At 49.4% G+C, this 22,482-nt stretch overlaps 1 protein-coding gene across 7 annotated transcripts in view; it reads left to right on the plus strand.

Annotated features, from left to right (window-relative positions):
- OSBPL3 (oxysterol binding protein like 3) overlaps positions 1 to 22,482 on the plus strand; it is a 126,297-nt gene that overhangs the window by 45,401 nt on the left and 58,414 nt on the right. For 6 of the 7 annotated variants that reach the window (XM_031940578.1, XM_031940577.1, XM_031940576.1 and 3 more), the window contains exons 3-6: positions 8,022 to 8,266; positions 19,009 to 19,125; positions 19,292 to 19,345; positions 19,534 to 19,647. In XM_031940578.1, the coding sequence (XP_031796438.1) occupies positions 8,174 to 8,266; positions 19,009 to 19,125; positions 19,292 to 19,345; positions 19,534 to 19,647 (378 nt within the window). In that variant the 5' untranslated portion in view covers positions 8,022 to 8,173. The remainder of the gene's footprint in view (positions 1 to 8,021; positions 8,267 to 19,008; positions 19,126 to 19,291; positions 19,346 to 19,533; positions 19,648 to 22,482) is intronic. The other variant, XM_031940579.1, reaches the window with a different exon arrangement.

Raw genomic sequence — 22,482 nt, forward strand, 5'->3', positions numbered from 1 at the left:
ACTGAGAACAAATGAGAAAATGTTTGTGAAGCTATTACAGTGGAGATGTCAGATATTTTCACCTTTGCAGAATTATGGGAAATTAGGAGAAATTATTCGGCCATGGAGGTAGAGAGCTGCTCACTTTTCCAAACAGGGAAAGAAGACAGGCCTCTAAATTTGGTCCTAAAGTAGAATGAGGGCAGCTGGATGATGCAGTGGCGGGAGCACCGACCCTGGAGTCAGGAGGACCTGACTTCAAATCTGACCTCAGACACTTGGCGCTTACTAGCTGTGTGACCCTTTGCCACTCATTTAAGCTCAGTTGCCTCACTGATGGGGGGGGGGGGAGTGGAATGGGCTAACATGGTGGGTAATCCTCAACTGTCTAAATCCCAGTTGCTTGGAATATTATAAAAGGACTTTTGGAAAGGTATGGGATAGACCAAAGAGTCTCCTAGGTTCTTTCTAACTTGCAGATACTCTGAATAACCCTGAAGATAGTAGTGGCTGCTTGGCAAGCCAGCTAGAGAGTAAATCATGGTCTTGAATGATTCAAGAAGAATCCTTCCTAGAAAATATCAGACCAGAGCCAAATATTTTGGGATTGCCAAGGAGAAAAACAGAAACCCTTCATTTAGATCCTCTGAGAATGTGGTGGTTAAGCTCCCATAGCCCAGGACAGAACAGCTCCTAGCTAAGGGCAGAACCATCTGTGGTTCTGTTTTCTACAAGAGGGAAACTTTTCTACTTTAAAAAAAAAAAAGCCCCCTCCCCAAAAAAGGGCCCACAAATCCCCAAAGTGAAAATCCCTTAAAATAAAGACTTGTTATTTCATAATAAAAGATGGTGATCAGGCTCCCTAGGAAATTGCAGATTAGCCAGAAAATAAAGAGACCATCTGGTCTGTATGAGTTCCAGCTCAAGTTTAGAAGCGAGGCTGCTTTGTCAGCAAAACCCAGCAAAGAAGCTGGCGATTGTAGACCCTTGAGCCTAATGTGCTAATAAGTGTCTTCAAAGTTTGCTACTGGGGTAAACTTGCCAATTAGTATTAAGCTGCTTCTTTTTAGACAATCATGAAAAATCACATTTAAAGAAAAAGGCAGAGAGGCCATGAGGCCTCATGGACTGTGAGTGACAAAACATTGGACTTGCAGGTGGAGAGACCCGAGTTCTAATCCTACCTGTGACATTTACTAAACTCTGTGATCACTGACATGTCACTTCTCTATTTTAATCCTTGATTTCCTCATCTGCAAAATGGGATCAAGTAACGGCTAGAGTACCTTTCTCCATCTTCCCTCTATTCTAGTACCGGTTGCTGTGAGCCTTAAGTGAGAGTACAGGAAAAGTGCTTTTGCAGTCCTTAAAATACTATATAAATGTCAATCATAATGTCTTTGTCAGAAGGGGTGCTGGACCCCATCGTACAGATCTGAGGAAACTGAAATCTGGCTTCTCACTCAGGTCCTCTGACCCCCAGCCCAGTGTTGTAGCCATTGGACCACACTGCTTCCCAGGATCCTAGATCTTAGAAACCTCAAGGGAACTTGAGAGCATTTTCTCCAATTCACTCACTTTACAGATGAGGAAACTGAGGCCCAGAGAGCTGGAGTGAGTTACCCAGAGTCCCACAGGTGGCAAGCCCGTGAGCTAGATGCCAATCAGTCACTCAGTCGACATCCATCACACGCTGGTTATGTGCCCACTCTCTTTCTACCACACCATGGAGGGACAAGGCCTGTTTGTTCCTCGGCGAGTGATCCACCAACCCACAGTAAGACTCTCTTGGGCAGGCTGGTGTTTGTGCTAAAGAGCGGCGACAAAAGGCAGCGCTAATGGAGGCCCATTTGTTGGGGATGAGAGGAGGAAAAGGAGGAGTATTTCATCTGCAGCAGCCTCTGGTGTTTCTGTTCCCTCTCAAGGCTCCCCTTGCTGTGCGCTTTAACCTGATTTCACCTCAGACATTTTGGCTAGGAGGAAGGATCCGGCCTGAGCCAGCTTTGACCCCCTGTGAGGAACGCCAACCACATTTCATATCCTGTCCCCTTGCAGTGGAGCTGTCGCTCAACCATGTGCTTGCTCTTTCCTCTTTGCCACAGGAAGCCTTCTAAAGTAACGTGTTCTCAGTGGCCCCAATTTCTGATCGCGGCCTCGTTCTCGCCTGTGCCCACCACCCGCGTTTGCCAGGAGCCTTAGTTCTCAGTGCCCCATCCCCCAGGCCCGTTTGGACAGCTCTGCGTCTGTGATCCTTGGGTCCTGTGGTGGATGGGGGAAGAACAGCATGTTACCCATCCATTGTGGTGATGTTTGCCCTTCGTTCTTGAAGGGCATTGGGGAGGAGGTGCCGTGACATGCAAGTGCATTGGATTGAAGCCAGGAGGCCGGGCAACGTCACCTGCCTCACTTTCCCCTCCAGAGCCGTCCAGCTCTAGGGGCCAGATGTAGAGAGTTGGGAACACAAGATTTTGCGAGCTAAATGTTGAAAACTCTTTGCAGATATTTTGAAAATAAAAAGTTATTATAAGAAAAAAGATACAGAGAGATGACCCCTGATACAGTGGGAGACCGTGTTTTTTCCCCAGACACCCAGGGTCTGCCCTCCATAGCACCACCACTCCCTCCCACTATAGAAGGTAGGATGGGTTCTTCACTTTCTCAGCTCTTCTGCAGGCTAGGTGTGTAATTAGCCAGGGTTCTGCTTCCTGGTGTTTTCTCTTCCTATTTACACTGTTCTAGTCCTGTACCTGGTCTCTGCTGACTTCCCTGTGCATCGGTTCATATGAATCCACCTGTGATTTTCTGGGGTTTCTTACGGCAAAGTGACATTCCACTCCGTTCATCCGTGATTCTCTGGCCCGTAGCATTGACTTCACCACCACAAAAAGTGCTCCCATAAATCTTTCGACCTGTCCCAACCTTTCTTTCTGTCTTTGGGTTCCTTGGGATCTATGCGTCGCAGTAGGATTTCTGGACCAAAAGAAGTAGGAGATTTTAGTCTCTTTTAAAAAACCCACAATTCCAAATTGTTTGTTTGCTGGAATGACTGGATACCGTGGGGTTTGTCGGCCTTATTCTGCAGATGAGGAAAACCAAGTCTCAGAAGGCGAAGGGTGAGTGCATCACACCTGGGACGAGTCCCGAGGCAAGCTTTGAATCCGGCTTTTCTTGAGTCCACACAGCTGCTAAATGTTCAGAAGGTGACGACAGCCTCACCTCCTTGCCCCGGGTCCCCTTCCTCTCATATTCCTTTGTTTCTTTTCCTCTCTCCCTGTCTCTCCCTGACTCTTTTCCTCAGTCATGGCCTGGATACCCCAAGTGCAAACTGGAGTCTGGAGCCCGTCGTGGAGGAGCCAAGTTTGGTTACCATGGTAGCACCTGCCCACATTTCTATTTCATCATTTGGGCTTCTTGTCAGTTTTACCATCTCATTTCCTCCAACAGCAGCGGGCGGCCCCATTATTAAACAAGTCAGTTATGGATCGCTCCACGGCCCCTCCTCTGTAGATTCATTTAAACTTTTAAAAAATGTTTGGTTTGGTTTTTTTAATTAGTATCTTTTCTTTTTATATCACTTAGATTTTCCCCCTGGATCCTCCTCTAAGAGAGGTTTTTTTTTTCCCCAAAAAAGAAAAAGAGGAAGAAGAGGGGGGGAAAACCCAATGAAGTCAGTCAACGTATAGATTACAAAACAGATCGACATATAGAACAAACAGTTCCAACATTGTGTGGGGTGATCCAGCCCCCCAGCCCCCCGGCTCTGAGAAAGAATGGGGGTGGGGCCAGCTTTGGCTACTTTCCACTTGATCACAATCTGCTGCCTTCCCTCCTCCTGCTCCCCCTCCAGCGTGAATGGCTGATCACTATTTCGAGTTGGAAGCTCGTGGGGGAGTGTGCATGGATTTGGGGGGGCGGGGGGACGGGAAGCAACGCACTAAGTCGGAATCTATTTCTGCCAGGCTGCAGGTGTGTTCGTTTTAATTACAGAGATTTTTTAGTTTCTCTGCATCCTCTCCGTGCTATTTATAGTGGTAATCTTCTCCTTTTAAGAACTGAATTGACAGGAGATGTGGAAGGACTGAGAATGTTTACTCATACACAGACCAGCAGCTTGATCGGCCATTTAGCTCGGCAGTTTGGGAGCAATCTGCCTCTTCAGAAGAGGTAATTGAGCCCCAGCCACCTGATGGTTTCTAATTTGTTCCGTCCTTCTCCAATTAATGGCTTTGAGTGGTTTATCAGAGAGATTCATTCATCTGTGAATTTCATTATGGATCATAGCCTTGGTTCCCACTGGGCAAATGCCCGGCTTCCTGCAAAGGGCAATGCAGGGGCCACGTCCTTTGATGCGACCTTCTGCCTTTCTTCAGCCTCATTCTCTTTTGAAATTATTTTCTGGCAGTACTTTGTATTTACTTCTCCTTCCGGTAGAATGGAAGCTCCTTGAGGTCTGGAATGATTCCAGTTTTGTCTCTAGTTCCCCTGGAATAATGGCTGTCACCTAGTAGGTGCTTTATAGATAGGCGCATTGCACTGAATTGAAGCTGTAACAGACCTTGGAGAGCATCTATGGCAGTGCCACCTTTTTATCATTCAGTCGAGCCTCTGCTTGGAGACCTTTAGTGACGGGGAGTCCGCCACCTTCTCCCAAAGCTGTTCCACCATTGGGTGGTTTTACTTGTTATGATGCTTCTCCCCGACCCCACCGAAAGCTTCATCTGTGTGATGTCCACACATTTTGGCCACTGGGCTCCAAGCTTTATGCGTGTTTGCCTTCTGGTGGATCATCTCTACTCTTCAACGTCAAACTGAGGAAGAGGCGGCAGAGACTTCAGACAGTTTAAATATTCCCTCCTCCTGCTCAGGGCTTCTTTCTTGCAGATTCATTGCTCCAAGTTCCATCACTTGATCCTTGAATGTTGTGAAGTAGAAGCACCCTGAGTGCTGGACAGCTAGGACATTTACTGTGTGGGTGCCCTGGAAAGGTTATTCTCTCTCTCTCTCTCTCTCTCTCTCTCTCTCTCTCTCTCTCTCTCTCCACCTCAGTTTCCCCTCAGACAAGATCTCTCAGGTCTCTTCCAATTCTAACTTTCTACTCTTCTGTGACTGTGATTACCCAGACTACCCCCATCCCCATACAATCCAGCTGATTCACTAAGCCCTCAAATGTGGATCAGCACTAAGTTTGGTCTCCTGAGCAGAGCCATGGGACTGGCATCTCCTTCTCCGCTCCCGGACACCGTCTGGCTCTCTCTGAATACAAGCAAAGATTAAAATTGGCCTTTGGATCTTCACATCTCATTCTTGACCCAAATGGAGATTGTGGTCCCCCAGATCTTTTTCATGCTCACCACTGCTTGGCCACATCTCCAGTTTTGATTTGGGACGTTGATTTTTTTAAAACTCAGTTGTGAGACCCTGGGATTCTAGCCTGGTCAAGAACGTTTCAAACTCTGGCTCTTTCATGCGGGTGGCTAACCCGGCTTTGTGTCAGCTACAGATTTGAAGGCTATGGGCCCTTCGTGCCTCATAAGTTGTTGATAAAAATGTTAACTAACATGGGACCAAGGCAGATCCCTGCAGCGCTGCGCTGGAGACTGAGCTGACACGGAACCATTAACGATCGACTTTTTGGGGAATCTGGATGTTGAACTTGGTCTGGACGCACCCAGTGTCATTATCACGTGACCCTTGTCTTTTTGTCAGATGCTTTGCTAAAAATCCAAGTAAATGAAACCTACTGCATTCTGCTGTTATAATAACCCTGTGAAAGAAAAAGCTGAGCATTGGTATCATTGTTGGCTTATATAGCACCTACTGTGTGCCAAGTACCGTGCAAAGTGCTTTGCACATATCCTTTCATTTGATCCTGTCATACTGACTTTCTGTCACCTTTGCTTTCTAATTCTATCTTTTCAGAGGCTTTATCCTTAAGAGCATAATTTTAAATTCCCAAAGTGTCATGAGCTCCCAAAGTGAGAGCGTGACTTCCCAGGGGCCCCTCTGGTCAGGGCATCCCTGCCTTGCTGTCCTCAGAGCTCTTGTTCCTCAGCTGCTGGGATGTGCTGCTGCCACCTGGATGGGGCGGGGTCCCTGGCCAGGAAGGGCCTCCATGTGGGGCTGTCTTAGTCTCCCTTCTGTGAACTCCCTGAGAACAGGGATGCGTGTGCTTTGTGTGTATCCCCGGTGTTTAACACACAGTAGGCATTTATTAAATGCTGGGTGACGGATGGATTATTCCTTTTTGCCAGCAACTGATCAGGCTAGTTAGCATTGCTGCTAGTGAGCATTATCGCTGCTGTGGTAATACCCGTCCTGTGCCATGGGCTTCTCAGGGAAGTAGGGAGGAGTGGGCAGAGTTCCCTAAATCCATATGTGAATTCATTACTAAATGATCATATTTCCTGTATTTAGAATAACAAAAATTCTCTCTCTTGGTCTCTCTCTGTCTGTTTCTCTGTGTGTCTCTGTCTCTCTTTGTCTCTGTCTCTGTGTGTCTCTGTCTCTCTGTGTGTTTCTGTCTCTCTCTCTCTCTCTGTCTCTCTTTTTTTGTCTCTCTCTCTATGTCTGTTTCTGTCTCTGTCTCTCTCCCCCCCCCCCACCTCTCTTTCTTCCCTCCTGTTGTCTGTCTGAGTTTCTCAGCTTCTGTCTTTATCTCTTTTTCCTCTCTCTTGCTCTCTTTCCCTCCCCCATAAGCCTCCCCACCCCCCGAATCTGCTTTTCAAATCTATCCGGATGCATTTGGAGCTGTGTTCCTGTGTGCTTTAGAGCTCCTTGCTTTCTATACATCATTAGCCCCTGAATAAAACATAAGATCCTCTGGAGCTGGGGCTGGTTTTTTCCCTTTGTGTCCTCAATGCCGAGTACAGAGCCTGGAACCTAGTAGCTGCTTAATAAATGTTTGCTGAATTGAGTGAAGAACTTCCTGTTCGATGTCTCTGACTCTGTCTCTTTGGTCTTTTAGGCTCAGTGTGTTCCAGACAGATTTCATTATCTTGATCCCCAGCCCAGCCCTGTCTGAATGACTTTACCGAGAGCATCTTCTTCCTCCTACCTCCTTAGGTTCATAAAATCACCCCCGACTTTTCCTTATTGGTTCCCCCCAAATCCAATCCCTTCTCATTTTGCTGATTCACTTTCACAGTGTCTCTAGTTTCCTTCTTGTCTTGATCTCTGGGGCTAATCTTGTAGCCATTCGTTCTTACCTAGCCTGCTGCAGTGTTCTCCTGTTGGGACTCCCAGTTCTAGGTCCTCCCTTCTCAGACACATCCTCCACCCTAGCTCGGGAAACTTCCTCGGATCCCTGGGCAGCCAGGCGGTGCGTGGTGACCTCTGCTGGGAGCCCCTCCTCAGATACTGACTAGGTACAGTCACCTTGGACAAGTCATTTAACTCCTACCTCAATTTCTTCAATTATAAAATGGGGATGATAGCAGCATCAATTTGTCAGGATCAAGTGAGATAGTGTATGTGCTTTGTAGCTGTTAAGTAAATCCTCTTAGTAAAATCCTTCTTCCCTCCCTCTTTCCTCCCCTCCCTTCTTCTCTTCTTCCCTTTCTCCTTCCCTCCCTCTCTTCCTTGTTTCCTTTCCTCCTTCCCTCCCTCCCTTCCTCCTTCCTTTCCTTTTTCCTTCCCTCTTTTTCTCCCTCCCTTCCTTCCTTTTTCCCTTCCTTTGTTCTTTGTTTCCTCTCTTCTCCCTCCCTCCCTTTGTCTTTCTCCCTCCCTCCCTCCCTTCTCTCCTCTCTCCAATTCCTAACAGAACTGTGAGGACTGAGCTGTCACCCAGGGCCCAGACCAGGTGTGGCAGTTGGGCTGCCCCTGAGGCACTGGCCGGCCTTTGGCCAATAGTTAAATGGGAAGCTCCTGGAGAACGGGCCCCGTCCCTGCCCCTTTTTGCATCCTTGGAGCTTCGTCCAATGCCTGGCACACGGGAAGTGTGACAGATGCTCAGTGACCGGCCCTTGGCTTCGGTGTGGACAGTCCGTGTGTAGGAAGAGGAGTGAGGATGAGTCTGATCCATGTGGCTTTTCCTTTCGTTTCAGGAGGCTTCTCTCGAACCCAGACCGTGCCACTAGAATGCACTGGCTGAGAAGGGACCTCCCTGCCTGTGGGGTGCTTTTCCATCCCTAGACTCCATCCAGAATCGGCCACTGCTGTCACAGTCACCTGGAGATCCGGTGGCCGCTGCCTCAGCATGAGTGACGAAAAAGGCCTGGGGCTGCCCCAGAAGTTGGTTTCTCCTTCTCGGAGTACCAGCAGCTGCTCCTCCAAGCAGGGGAGTCGACAGGTAAAGGTCAACCCAGTGATGGAAAGGTTTGCTCCCTTTGCCCGGGCCCCATCACTCGCCCCGGCCCCGTCACTCGCCCCAGCCCCGTCACTCCCCCTGGCCCTTTTAGCTGCTGAGGGCGCAAGCGGCTGGAAGGTCCAGTTCTCCGGGTCCTGCTCAGCCCACTCTCCATCAGTTGAGGACAGATTACCTTCCCTGAAAACCCACAGCCTTTGTATCACAAAGTGGCCTCTTTCCCCTTTGCAGGGTCTTGAAGAGCAACTAGTTTTTGTGGGGATTCGCATCTCCTCCCTTCATGCTCTTTGCCATCGGGAGGCAAAATGTAGACAACAATAAGGGAAAAAGGGGCGACCCCAAGTGCCGGCTCCCAGGGCTGGGCCAGCTGCCCCTGCCTGTTCCCCCTTTCCTTCCGGGTGGGTTCTGGCCCGCAGCTTCTGGCTTGTAATAGGGCTGGATTGCACTTAGTTTGCATCAGTGCATCTCCCCCCTCTGGAGTATGGGGCGAATGCTCCGTCGTCAGTGCTTAGGGGTTGCAGCCAGCTGCGCCCGGGAGGTGTTGGTGGCGGCGGGCAGCGCGGTTACTGCTTTGCCTCCTCTGGGTCCCAGCTACCCCACTTTCTCCTTCTCTCTGATGGGCCCTCAGTCTCCTCCTCTCCTCCAGTCTCCTTCACCAACTCCTCTTCCTTCCTCCCCACCCCCTTCTCTCCCATTGTATTTGTCCATGCTTTCTCTCCCAGACTCCTTCACCCCATGCTTGCTCTTTCTTATACCACAGTTCCCCCTCCCCCATTCCCATTCACTTCTCTCTGTGCCCTCCCCTCCTCCTTTCATCTTCACCCTCTCCCCTCTTCTGTGATCGCCTCTCCTCATCACCTCCTTTTGCTTCCTTATCTCCCTCTCACCTCCTTCACTTCTTTCTTCTCACTCTCCCCTACTCTCCGGAGTCCTCTCCGCCTTCCTGCCGGCCACGGTTTTCTCCTCCCGGGGCTCAGTTTCCTCCTGTTGGTCTGGATGCTTGCTCCACATCTGTGACACTCACCAAACCCCAGGCTGCCTCTGACACAGAGACCTCAGACTCCCATCTTCAGGAAGAAAGGGCCATTTTCAGGCTGGGCCCGAGAGAATGTTTTCTTCCCTTAGCCCTCAGTGAGAGGAGCACTTGTGCCTTCCTGTGCTCAGGGGAAGGTCTCAGGTTCTCCTCTTCAGCCTCCACTAGTGATCCATCCCTTCTGTGCACTACAGCACAACAATGATGTTCCCAATTCAGGTATGATCCATGCTCATTAAGGACAGAACACGTGAAGCACCCTGCCTTGGGGGTTTTATTTTGAATTTTGTTGGGTAAAATGATCACCTACAGTAGAAGGAAGGTGACCGGTCCTTCTGTATTGACAAAACTCAAACTACACCCTGCCCGCAACAATCACCTAGTGTGATCTAGTGTCCCCCCAAGATGATCACTTAATGTGATCTAGTGACCTGAATGATCACCCCCCCCCCGCCATGATCGCCTAGTGTAATCTAGTGCCCCCCAGGACAATCACCTACTATGACCTTGTGCCCCTCAGGATGATCACCTAGTGATCTAGTGTCCCTTCAAGATGTTCACCTACTGTGATCTTGTACACACAATATGATCATTTAGTGTGATCCAGGCCCCCAGGACAGTCACCTACTATAAAAATAAGCCACTTCTTTTTCTTCTTGGTGAGAAAAAGAGAAAAAATTCTGAGTTGTCTCCCCCACTCCACGATTTTAGCCTAAATCCGGCTGCTTCTGGGGCAGAACCTCGTGGGACTGGGCCAGTCCTTCCTCCAGGGGCTGTGATCAGAAATCACAGGCACACGACTCTGGGTTGTTACTGAGAACAGTGGATGTAGGAGATGTTTGTTGGTTGATCGATCGTTCCAAAATGTGAATTTTTAGCCGTCGTGCAAAAGCAGGCCCACAATTTTTTAAAAAACTTTAATCAGCTTCATTCACTAGATCATCTCTGCACCTTTGCCCGGGATGGCCCATGATTGGGATGTTCTCTCTCCTCTTCCTTTAAGACTCAGCTCAGGTGGTCTTTCTTTCCAAGTGCCCCAGCTCTCCGCGCCTCTGCTCTGTATGTAAATAGCAGTGAGGTTGGACTCGCCTCTGGGATCTCTTTCCCCTGGAGATCTACACAGAAAGAAACAGTAAGAGCACACGCTGGGCTCCCGGCCTGACATTCTGCTCTGAGGGAATTCTTGCCCTGCAGGGGCTTAAATCCCGGTGGGAGAGAGAAAGCGTTTAGAGAACAAACCTTCAGTCCCCACTCTGTACCTCGACTAGTAAAGGAACCAGGACCTGCCCAAAGGGAGCTTCTCTTCTGCTGGCTCCTGCCGGGGTCCTGCCTCCTGCCGGGGTCCTGCTCCTGCTGGGCTCATGCTGTCCGAGCCCTCCAGGCTCTTCACAAAGACTGAAGTTCCTCCCCAGGGAGGACTGAGCACCAGGGGCTCCTGGGCCCTAGCAGGTGGATAGCCGAGGGGCAGCCGACGGGTTCCATCACTGGGTGGTCAGTCCTCGTGGCTCTTCCTCGTGCAGCTGTGTCAGTTCTGAGCTCTTTACACATGCAAGAAATGGATTTCTTTGAAGCCGAGCCAGTTTTCAGACATATTGAGCGTCTAGTTGGAGGAAACTTTTTCCCTCTTAGCAAATTCCTCACGGAAAAGAACCTGCCTTAAAAACGGCAAACCACCAAACGGCACCATTTTGGTAGCATTTGTCATCCTGCTCCTGTTCTCATCCAAGCCCTGTCGCTCTGGAGCACAGGGAGCTTTGGGTGCCGCTACCAATTTCAGCGATTCCTGAAACCGCCTCCATCCACCATCCCATGACCCTTCTGGGACTGAGAATATCTTGGAGGGGGGGAGGGTCTGCCTGGCCAAGCCCCTGCTGGAGGCTTTCCATGGCCGGATCAGGAGGTGACTGATTTAGTTGATTATTTTCTTGAAATTTTATTGATTCCTGAAAGACAAAGCCTTCTAACCAAAAGCTTTTTCAGAAGAACTAGAGGGGATGTCGGATGACTGTTGTGCTTTGTCATACAGACCCCGGCTTCTCAACGGCCACAACAAATGAGGGCCAGCCCTGCCAACTAGCACCCAGAGAGCGAAACTTTGAGGGGCGGGCCCACGGCCCAGTTCACAGTTCAGTGTAACATAATGGGACACACGACTTAACACAACCCAGCATGTGCCGTAACATGACAACACACCGTACTTATCTCCTCCATTAGAATGTAAGATGTTTGCAAATGGGGATTTCTCTATTTATTGTCTTTGTATCCCCATCTCCTGATATGTACTAGGTGCTTTATTTACTTATTTATTTTTTGCTGAGGCAATTGTGGTTAAGTGACTTGCCCAGGGTCACACAGCCAGGATTTGAATTCAGGTCCTCCTGACTTCAGGGCTAGTGATCTATCCACTGTGCCATCTGGCTGCCCCCTAGTAGGTGCTTAATTAATGTTTCTTATTTATTGATTTCTTAAAGTCTCACAAATAGTAGAGAGATCGATGGGGAAAGCCCTCAGTAAACTCTTGTTCTGTGTCAGGTCCAGTGCCAGCTACTGAAATAGGGAAATCGAGGGTCCCGCCTTCAATGCCCTTCCAGGGTAAAGCTGTGGAAAGGGGTCTGTCCAAGTGCATGGGGCTGTGTGGCTGCTGCTTCCCTCAAGGGAGATTCTCACCAATTGGAGGAGGAGGAGGAAGCCACAGCCATCGCCAGGGTTGGGAAGGCTGATGGGGTCGGGTGGAGAAATCCCTGGGGATGTCCGGGCTGAGCTGGCAGGGATCACGAGTGCGGGCGCAGGCACCCGGACCCATGGCTCCGAACCTGCTGTTCTGGAATGAGAGGAGGGGCTTTGCCCCGAATGGGAGGCTCTCCTGCCGACACGGCCATCCCTGGGAATGCGGGAACCTCTGCAGACAGAAGGTGCCGTTTTTAGGATCCACCCCACTTCCCTCTAGTTGCATAGTGGGAGCCCCGTGGTGTCTGAACCCCAGTGGGCAGGGGACGCCTCTAAAACAGTCAGTGACACAGAGTCATGCTCGGCTTTCCCATCTCTGTCTCTCCTTCCCAGAACTCTCTAAGAAACAAGAGGCTAAATAAAGAAGACTGGCTGTAATGACTTTCTGGGAGCAGGGAGGTTAAGGATGCTTCTCTTCCTTCCTAACGACAAGGCCTTGGTCAAGCCAGTGAAGGCTGGTCTAGGGTAGGGCTGGGGGGCTGAGTGATGGGAAGGAAAAAGCGTGTGTCCATCCTTCTGTTTCCTGCCCTGTCTAAGTTTGACGCTGAACGCCGCAGAAATGGCTTCTCCCTGAGGAGTTAGAGAGGGCCCGGGCGCTCGCACGGCATGCGGGCAGTGTCCGGACGGCTCTGCTCGTGGCCTGTTTTGGTCTGGGAGTGACAATGACACAGGCGGGGCCGGCATCGGGGACCTCTCAGAGGCACCGCGGGTGCAGGTGAACCACAGAAGCCGTCTTTGTCCTCTGGGCCTGAGGTTCCTGCTCTCAGTCCCCTCGTCCGACTGCTCACCAGTAACTATGGCTGCCTGGGCTCTGGGCCCAGGCCCCACCAGGTGGGACCAATCAGCAAAGATCCAGTGAGAAGGAAGCTGCCGGGGAGGGTGACCCCCAACTGGTCATCTAGGGCTCGATGTTTCCCTTTAACTGTCTGTTTAGTTCCCCTTTTTTTGTTGTTACTCTCAGTTTCAGGGCCAGAAGAGACAGAGAAGCAGATTTCAGCTCAAATCTAAGGATGGATTTCCTAATAATTAGAGCATCTAAATATGGCTCGGGACATTTAGGAAGCATATGGGAGGCCCTTAGAATTTGCTGAATGGTTTCTGTGCTACAGGCCTGTGAGACACTGGGAGGAAACTGAGTCTGAGAGAAGGGAGGGTATGGCCAACATCACACAGTAGGTAGCAGAGTTCTAACTGCCTGTCCCTCAGTCCGGCGCTCCTTCCTGTAAGTCTCTGAGGCAGGTCCTGCCTTTTCCTTTTCCTGGGACCCTCCTCACTGCCCCCCACCACGCACGGGGCACCTTGGCAAGTAGTAGGTGCTTCCCACTGGCTGACGAGAAAACTTATTTGATAACAAATATCTTCTCCCTCCTCTCAGGGCAGACACAAGCAATTACTGCCTCGGGATCATATCCTTTGAAAGAAAAACATTTAGTCTTTCTGGGAGGGAGCGAGCTCGGTCCTCTGAGCTGTTCTCCAAGTCTGGCTCTGAACTGTTTGTGGCTGAGCGAGTGAGGGCCTCTCACTGCCAGAAGCTGGAGAGAGGGTGGGAGCTAAAGCTGACAGGGGCTGGAGGAGAAGGAGGAGAAGGAGGAAAAGGAGGAGGAAGAGGAAGAGGAGGAGGAGGAGCAGGAAGAGGAGGAGGAGGAGGAGGAGGAAGAGGACAACGACGACGTTAGCCAACAAACACTGATGTTTTAGCTCATTTGACCCTCTCAGCCATCTTGTGAGGCTTTGTGTCCGTCTGACTCTCTGGGATCCCATTTGGAGTTTTCTTGGCAGACATTCTGGACGGGAAGATCATTTCCTTCTCCGGCTCATTTTACATATGAGGAAACTAAGGCAGAGAGGGGGAAGTGATGTGGGCCAGGAAATGTCTGAGGCTGCATTTGAACTCGGGAACATGAGTCTTCCTGAATGGGGTCCGGTGCTCTGTCCCCTGCTGCCTCGCTCTCTTGGAGGTCCGAGTTCGAAAGTGGAACCAACCTGGCGAGCCCTGTTCTTACCGGAGCCAGGCTGGCTCCGCTCTCGCTGTGTCTGCCAGCTACCTCTTTAATCAGCTGCTCTAAAACATTCCCGGAATCAAAGTTAAGCTCCCTGGCCAAAGGCCCGCTCTAAGACAGGTAGGGCAGCGCTGAGCCAGAGGCAATTAGGGGGAAAGCCCGGACTTGGCCCACGAGGAGCAGTGATTCATCTGTGATGTCCGGGAAGAGGCAACGGGTGGTTCCCAGAGCGTGGGCTCCTGGCCCACAGACACTCACCGGGGCCTCGGTTATCGGCCACGTTCTTCCTCCGGCTTCCTCGGGGCCTTTGGATGTGGGGGGAGCGGCCCCGCCCTGGCCCACTATGGGCAGAGAGGGAGTGTCACTGACCCCGCAGTGTGAGGATCTGCGGCCAGGAGCAAGTAGCACGTGGGGGTCCAGAGGATGAGTTTCTGACATGATGAAGTCTAGTGGGGAGGGGGAAAGTGAGTGTGTGCACGCACACGTCTGAATTACCCAAAGTTCCTTCAATGGCTCCCTATTGCCTACTTTTAGTTAGAGTTCTTAGTCTGGCATTCAAGGCTCTTCATGGTTTGCCGTGAACCTGCTTTTCCAATTTTCCCATCATGTATCAAAGGTTCCGGCCAAAGGAGCCGTCTCCCTCGCGTGGTACAGATAGTGATGGGACCCGCGAGTCATAGGGACAGGAAACTCCCCGGGGGGAAACTCTCTATGCCCATGCGGACTAGCACCTCCTCTGCAACTGAATGATTAGGAGAGTTTAGGATGGAAAGGGGCCATGGAGAACGTCTAGTTCAATTTTCCCAGGTAAGATATGGTGAGAGAGGAAGTGAATTATCCAAGGTAGGGGGCTCTAAAGCCGGAAGAACCAGAGGATCTAGAATTAGAAAACAGACCATCTAGAACCAGAAGCAATGTAGGATCTGGAACTGGAAGAATGGGAGGATCTAGAGCCAGAGGATCTAGAACTGGAACAGCATCAGGATTTAGAACCAACCAGAAGGGCTGGAGATCTAGAACAGAAAACCATATGGATATCTAGCACTGGAAGGCCTGAAAGGGTCTAAACTGGATCAGAACTGGAAGAACCTGAGAATCTATACCAACCAGAACTGGAAGATCTAGAAATGGAAGAACCCTCTGGATCTAGAATTAGAAGGAATGGTGAATTTGGAGCTGGAAGATCTAGAAATGGAAAAAAAAAAAAAAAAAAAAAAAGGGAACTAGAACTGAAAGAAGTGGAGGAACTAGAGCTGGAGGGATCATTGGAGGTTGTCCAATCTTTGCCTTCATTTTATTTTATTTTATTTATTTTGCTGAGGCAATTGAGGTTAAATGACTTGCCAAGGGTCACACAGCTAGGAAGTGTCTGAGGCCAGATTTCAACTCAGGTCCTCCCGACTTCAGGGCTGGTGCTCTATCCACTGCACCACCCAGCTGCCCCTGCCTTCATTTTACAGAAGGGAAACTGAGGCCCAGGGAATAGCCATGATAATGACAATGGCATTTATGCAGCCTTTTATGCAGGAGTCAGAGGGCACCATCTTCCCAATTGCAGGACAGTGCCCATTTCACAGATAGGGAATCTGGTTAGCTCTGAGTCAAGCAAATAGTAAGCTTGAGGTCTCGGGTTCCAACCCAGCTCTTTCGGTTCTCTTAAGCCAGGAGAAAGGACCTGTGACTTCCCCGGGGTGGGGAATCTGCTCGTGCAGATCACAGCTGGTCTTCTTCACAAAATTATAATCAAGATAATGAACATCTCGGATCTACTCAGAGACAGAAACCTACTGTTTGCTACTCATTATGTGAAAAGCTTTACAAATATCTGATCTCCTTTGATTTTTGCAACAACCCTGAAAGGTGGAGGCTATTAATATAGTACCTATTTTACAATTGCAGAAACTGAGGCAACAGAGGTTGACTTGTCCAGGCCCACCCAGCTAGAAAGTGTCTAAGGCTGGATTTGAATTCAGATCTTTGTGGCTCCAGGCCTCCTGATTTCTCCAGAGCCAGGATTAAGTTTTCCCTTTCCCTTTCCACTCCTTATGCAGCCTTCTTGGGTAGGTGGTGCACACCCATTTTCCAGAAGAGGAAACTGAGGCAATGTAAGCATTAAATAACCCACCTCAGGCCACACCCATAGTGTCAGGGGCAGGTGCAAACTGACTTCTGGGCTGGGGCTTATTCCTTCTGAGTCTCCAAGGAAATTAGGCTGTGTTTATTTTTAGCATTAAGTCACTAATTCTATAAAGTGGATAACCCAGGTCCTGCTTCTCTGGTAATGCTATTACCGAGAGCATCTGTCCCGGCGTCCCCAAGAAGGGTTTGCCGAGGCGGGGACGCGGCAGCCCCTGCTCCCCTCCGTGGGGCTGCTGGTCTGGAGGGTGGGAAAGTCCTCGGTCTGGCGTGTTGGCCGGGCCAGCGTGCTCCTCTCTGAAATGCCCAGAGCAGAGATGCCTGCCCCGCAGGGAGATGCCCACAATCCCGGCAACATGAGAACCGCCTTCCCATAGCCCAGGAACATGAAGAAACACCCGCTCTGTCCCCGCGTTGAGGAGCGTTCTGTGTGTTGCCCTTTTGTTAGATGGTTCTGGGAGCGACTGTGCTGGGCGTCCCACGCCGCCGCCAGTCTCCTCTCCTTCCTGCCTTGTACGAGGTACGACCCTAGGGTGCCGATGATGGGCAGGGCAGAGCGGCAGCTCAGAGGTGTTTGTGTTCCACCGAGTCAGTGCCAGCATGACCTCCCTGAAGACCAGAGGTTTCCGGGGATCTGGAATCGGGAGGAAGGGAATAAGCATTAATTAAGTACCTACTGTGTACCAGGTGAATCTAATCTCATTGGCTCTTCACAGCAACCCAGAGAGGTGGGGGACGTTATCATTATCTCCATGTTCTAGTGGAGGAAACATCAAGGGATGTTTCTAGGTAAGAGAGGTTACCCAGCTAGTGTTTGAGGCAGAATTCAGACTCAGCTTTTTCTGCTTCCAGTACTTGAGCCCTCCCCCCTGGGCTCCTGGTGCTTTCAGGGCAATGGAAGTGTACGTGTATCATGTCTGTATAGAGAAGACAATCTTCTTTCGCCCTGGGCCTCAATCTCTTTATTAGCTATGCAAGAAGCAGAGAGATCTGAGTTCAAATTTAGATTTAGACACGTATTACCATGTGACCCTGAGCAGAGCCCTTCAAGCTGTGTACCGCAGTGTCCTCATCTGTAAAATGAGCTGCTTCTCCAGGCTCTTTGCAAGGAAACCCCACATGGGGTCCGAAAGAGTCCCCATGAGCAATGTTCGCAGTTCTGAAGGCCGTTCTGAGAGACTTCAGTAAATTTTAAAAGGCTTTGATTGTTTCAGGACTATTTCCTTGACAACTGTCTTGAAACTCGCTCTATTTTCTTTATTCCTCCTTGTTTATCTGATTTTCCACATCTTGGCTCAAACGTATTGGCCAGACTCCAAGTGCTGCTTTATCCCGCAGGCTGCCTTTCTCAGAAATGAGCAGCGGAAGCTGCGGTTCACTCTGGGATCATTCACCGTGAGGACTCCAGGGGGGCCCCTGCTTGGGATCCTCCTTGCCTCCCACAATGTGTGTCTGATTGACTTCGCTTTTATCCCTGTTGTGATCGGAAGCGTTCACAGGGAGACCTGAGAAAGTTCTTTTTGTGTCACAAACAAATGTCGATGGCTCTTTTGTCCGGGGTCTCCAAAGTGATTCCGCTGCCACCCGTGAGGGAGCGCGTCTTCCCTCACCAAGGACATCTCGAGCTGTTGCGGCTAGGGGAGAGATAAGAGGCAGGTTTTGCTGTAGATTTTCATCTGTGGATCATCTGTGGATCTGGCATTGGAAGGAGTCATGTGGGTGACGGATTGGCCTCTCAGGGCAAGACCGGAGCATTATGCAGGGGGAGGATGGGGCAGAGGCCGAGCTGCATCAGATACCGGGAAAAGGGAGAGTGGCCCAAGGGGGGATGGTGGCTGGTGAGATGGCGGGCGGAGGCTGTTTGGTAGGGTTCTGCTGCCTTACATTCCTTTTGGGGACGGTTTGAGTAGATGCGTGCTGAGAGCCTGCCCAGCTCCAAACTTGTGTCAGACTTGTGAGGAAGCTCACTAACTGCTGCTTGAGGGAGATGTGACATCCTCGGGGCTAACAAAGAGCAGGCTCTAGGGTGGATAGGCCTGGGGAGCTGAGGTCAGCATTAGGGCCCCGTGGGGTAGAAGGGAGGCAATGCTGAAGACCATTTGGGGGAGCTCAGGAGCAGGAGCGCAGCGTGTGGGTAGCGTGCTGCCTTCAGAGGCAGGAAGATCTCATGTGGAAGCTCAGCTCTACACTAATGGCCTGAACGCTAATGGAAGCTGAACAAAGCATTGGACCGACTTTGGCTCCTTCCCTGGGAAAACCAATGAGGTGAACTTGGTGGACCCTTCTAGCTCTGGATCTTCTGTGATCTTAGGACTTCAAACCTAAATACCTCTCTTTATTCTTCCTCTCTCCCCCTTTTCCTCCCTCTTCCTTTACTCCCCTCTCTCTCTTTCTCTCTCTCATTTTCTCTATTCATATTGAAACCCTTGTCTCTTTCTAACGTCTATTCTGATCCAAGAAAATCTGACGTCGGCTTCCGTTTCCCTTGATCCCTGGCTGCCGGGGACATTTGTGCTCTGAAGATTTGTCAGGGCAAACAGAAATAGAATCTGCAAGACGTTCTCACGGAAAAAAATGGAACAAAAGTTTGTTTAATTTAATCATCATTCTCTTGCTGCAGACAAAAGAGAGAGTCAGAGAGCAGCCTGGGTGGCGAGAGTTAAGAATCTGGATTTGGGGGAGGAAGCAAAGCCAGGATGTGCTGGGAGAGGAAGAATACCTGAGACTTGGGGGGTGGGGCGGTTGTTGGGATGTCTCTGCACCTTCCTTAAGGAAAGAGGGAAATTTCCTTTTTTAAACAAGTGACCCTTTTTTGGTCTCTCATTGAGCAGGACAGCTGGGAAGTGGTGGAAGGGCTCCGTGGAGAGATGAATTACACCCAGGAGCCCCAGATACAGAAGGGCTTTCTCCTGAAGAAGAGGAAGTGGCCGCTCAAAGGCTGGCATAAGGTAGGGATCTGAAGCGTACCTCGCCTGCCCTTGCAGCTTCTTTGGGACTTTGGGAGTGGGTCCCAGGCCCTGCCGGGCCCCATTTGTGGAGAGGGTCCCTTAAAACCTCTTCTCTAGTTCCCTTAACCTTGGACCCCTTCAGCAACATGTGCTCTTCTTCCAACAGAGATTCTTCTTCTTGGAGAAAGGGATCTTGAAGTATGCTAAGAACCTGGCTGATGTAAGTCCCTAACCATTGTCCCCTCATTGGCTTGGGAAAGCTTGTCCAGTCGGTCAATAGCATGTCCCTGGGAAATAGAGAGTGGAAGGGGCGGGAGGTGGGAACCTTGCCTTGTTGAGATGGGCCCCAAATGGGAACCCCATCCTGCCGGCCGTACGGTCATTCTGGTGTGCTGTGCTTCCGGCCAGATTGAGAGAGAGAAGCTCCATGGATCCATTGACGTCGGGCTCTCCGTGATGTCCGTCAAGAAGTCCTCCAAATGTATAGACCTCGATACCGAGGAGCACATTTACCACCTGAAGGTAAGGAGCTTCCCACAGGGGCGCCATTGGGGTGCCCGGCAGAGCCGGCGTTTGGGGCTTAGAACTGGCTTAGCACTGACTCCCGCCGCTCACACGAGGGATGACCTTGGGATGATAACCAGGTACCAGGGTCGTAGGGAGCCCCAGATGGCAGAGGAGGAACGAGGCTTTGCAAACTTTAATGTGCCATATGATTTGTGCACTGGCCTTGAAGATTGGAAGTCCCAGGTCCAAGTTCCATCTCTGACACAAACTGGGTCACCTTGAGAAAGGTGGGAAGGAAGGAAGGAAGAAAAAAAGAAAGGAAGGAAGGAAGGAAGAAACAAAGAAAAAAGAAAGAGAGAGAGAGGAAGGAAGGAAGGAAGGAAGGAAGGAAGGAAAAAAAGGAAGGAAGAAAGAAAGGGGGGAGAGGGAGGGAGGAAGGAAACAAATATTTCTTAAGTACCTAACATGTGCCAGGCTCAGTGCTGTGTTTTTTGAATATCATCTCATTTGATCCCCACCGCACCTCCAGAGGTAAGTGCAATTATCTTCCCCAAGAGACCTAAGGCAGACAGAAATTAAATGACCTACACACATCTAAGAAGAATCTGAGGCTAGATTTGAACTGAGATCTTTCTGACTTTAATCCCAACCCTGTCTACTGTACATCTGCTGCCTCAGTGATTCCAAGTTGTTATTTATATGACACGGTATGTTATATTGTTATGTCATATTAAATTGCATTGTATTATCTTCGATGAGGCAATATAAGAAAACCTAACAATACATGAATAATTAAACAAATATATTTCTGATGTAACAATTCTTACTGCTTTTAACAACATTACAAATGAAGGATCTAAAACAATGATGTCAGCCTTGAGATCTCAAGATACTCCCCTGATGACCTATTAGAAGTCTGTGGTGACTCATTATTATACAAGTTCAGATCTACTTCAATAATATGGCAAAGCTGTGGTTTTCTTGGTGCGGGCACTCTGTTCAGGGATGCACATCTCACCCCCTCCACAAATTAGTCAAAGGAAAATTACCTTTAAAAGAATCATCAATAAGAGGACAGGGGGAAATTTATGGGATGCGAGTAAGACGTTCCTTTTAGAGGCAAATTTATATCCACAGCTGCTTATTTTAATAACCGAGAAAGCAGTGGATTGAACATGCAGTTTCAAATGGCAAGTTAATCAATCTTCTCCAAAGCATTTCTGTGGCCAAAACCTTCATTACCTTGTGGTCGTATTGGCAGCTCAAATTGTAGCTCCTGAAATACAGAGTTGTGCCCAGAGGAAGGCTCATGGCCCTGGCTGGCCTCCATTCCCAGACCCGGTTTAATTCGAGGGCTCTGGTAGATGGCTAACATTCGGGAGACTCCCACAATTCCTCCCTATTTTCCAGAGAGCAAGGAATCTTGCTTTATCCATTTGCTTCCATTCTTAGTTTGTGGAGCGTCTCTCAGCAGACCGGGAAGCTGATTGGCCGGCCCATCCACGCCCCCTTTCTCCAGTTTGGGAGATTCCTAGCACTGAGAGGGAGGCATTCTATTCTCTTTCCCTAAAATTGATGGTGCATTAAAAAAAATAATGGTTTGAGGCAGCGAGATCCTGTTAATCATAAATGTAGGTCATGTAAAAATGGGAGGGAGCGCTACCAGACTGGGTGAGGGAGTCGGGGTCCAGAGGGAGTCTCACCAGGGGCAGGCACAAAGTTCTTAGGGATTTTTGGTCACCTGACCCTAGTTGATCTCAAGCCCTTAAGTGGCTGAAAAATAGAGTCTGTTCTCACAGAAGCCTGGGACGCTGTCAGAGCCTTCCAGCTGCCACGGAAGCCAACGCTCCCTGCTCGTGAGTCGGGGCAGAGAAACTGGCCAGTCAGCCACCCTCAGAGCCTCGGTTTGCTCATCTGTAAAAAGAGGGAAGCTGCTGGATGAGATGATGGGGCTTGAGAGAGATGTGAGTCACCTTCCTGAATCAGTTTGTCATTGCCTACTGGTCTGGTTATGTTTCTAACATGAACCTCCATTTTAAAAAATTCTAAATGACTGTGATTCCTTCCCATGTGATTCTCCCCCATCCTCATTCTATACTAGATACTCACTAGTTGTGTGACTCTGGGCAAGTCACTTAACCTTGGCTTAACCTTGATTTCTTCAACTGTAAAATGGGAATAAAAGAGTTACTATGAGGATCAAATGAGAGAATTTTTTTTTTTAAAGCTCTTAGTTGGTGCTTCTATAGAAGTGCCGTACAACTAACAGAATTGACCCCTGATTTTTTCCCACTTTGGAGGATCTTGGCTATTTTGGGGGGCTTCCAGGCTTGGTTATTATGTGTGCAGAGACATTTGCCATGTTCCATGATAGAGAAGAAAAAAAGGAATAACTGATCCAAGAAGGAAGAGAGGAGAAACACTTCATGGGGCTTCTAGTTGATTAAATGAAAATAAGCCGTCCTCTCAGAGGGTTAATAGTCTATGGAAAAACTTGTCTGCTCTTCATTTGAACTTCTAGAGAAGTTGGGATTTATAACCACTAAAGTTTGGGGCAAAGGGATGTTAATTATGTGTATATATATAATTATATTAATCATATTAATATTGTATTAATTATAATTATATTATATTAATATTAATAATGACTATTAATTGCTAGCATTTAGAGGTCTAGATTCTAGTCAGTGTGACTCCTGAAGTGGTTACATTATTCTCATTTATATTGCATATTTCTGTTGGACAAAAATCTGTCACCATATGTGATCCAGTTGTCACTTCAAATCATGAATTAGAATCCTGCCCTGCAGAGGATGAGGGGTTCACACTCAGCTGTGTAGAACTTTTCTA

This window comes from Sarcophilus harrisii, chromosome 5, assembly GCF_902635505.1.
Source record: "Sarcophilus harrisii chromosome 5, mSarHar1.11, whole genome shotgun sequence".
NCBI classification, from domain to species: domain Eukaryota; kingdom Metazoa; phylum Chordata; class Mammalia; order Dasyuromorphia; family Dasyuridae; genus Sarcophilus; species Sarcophilus harrisii.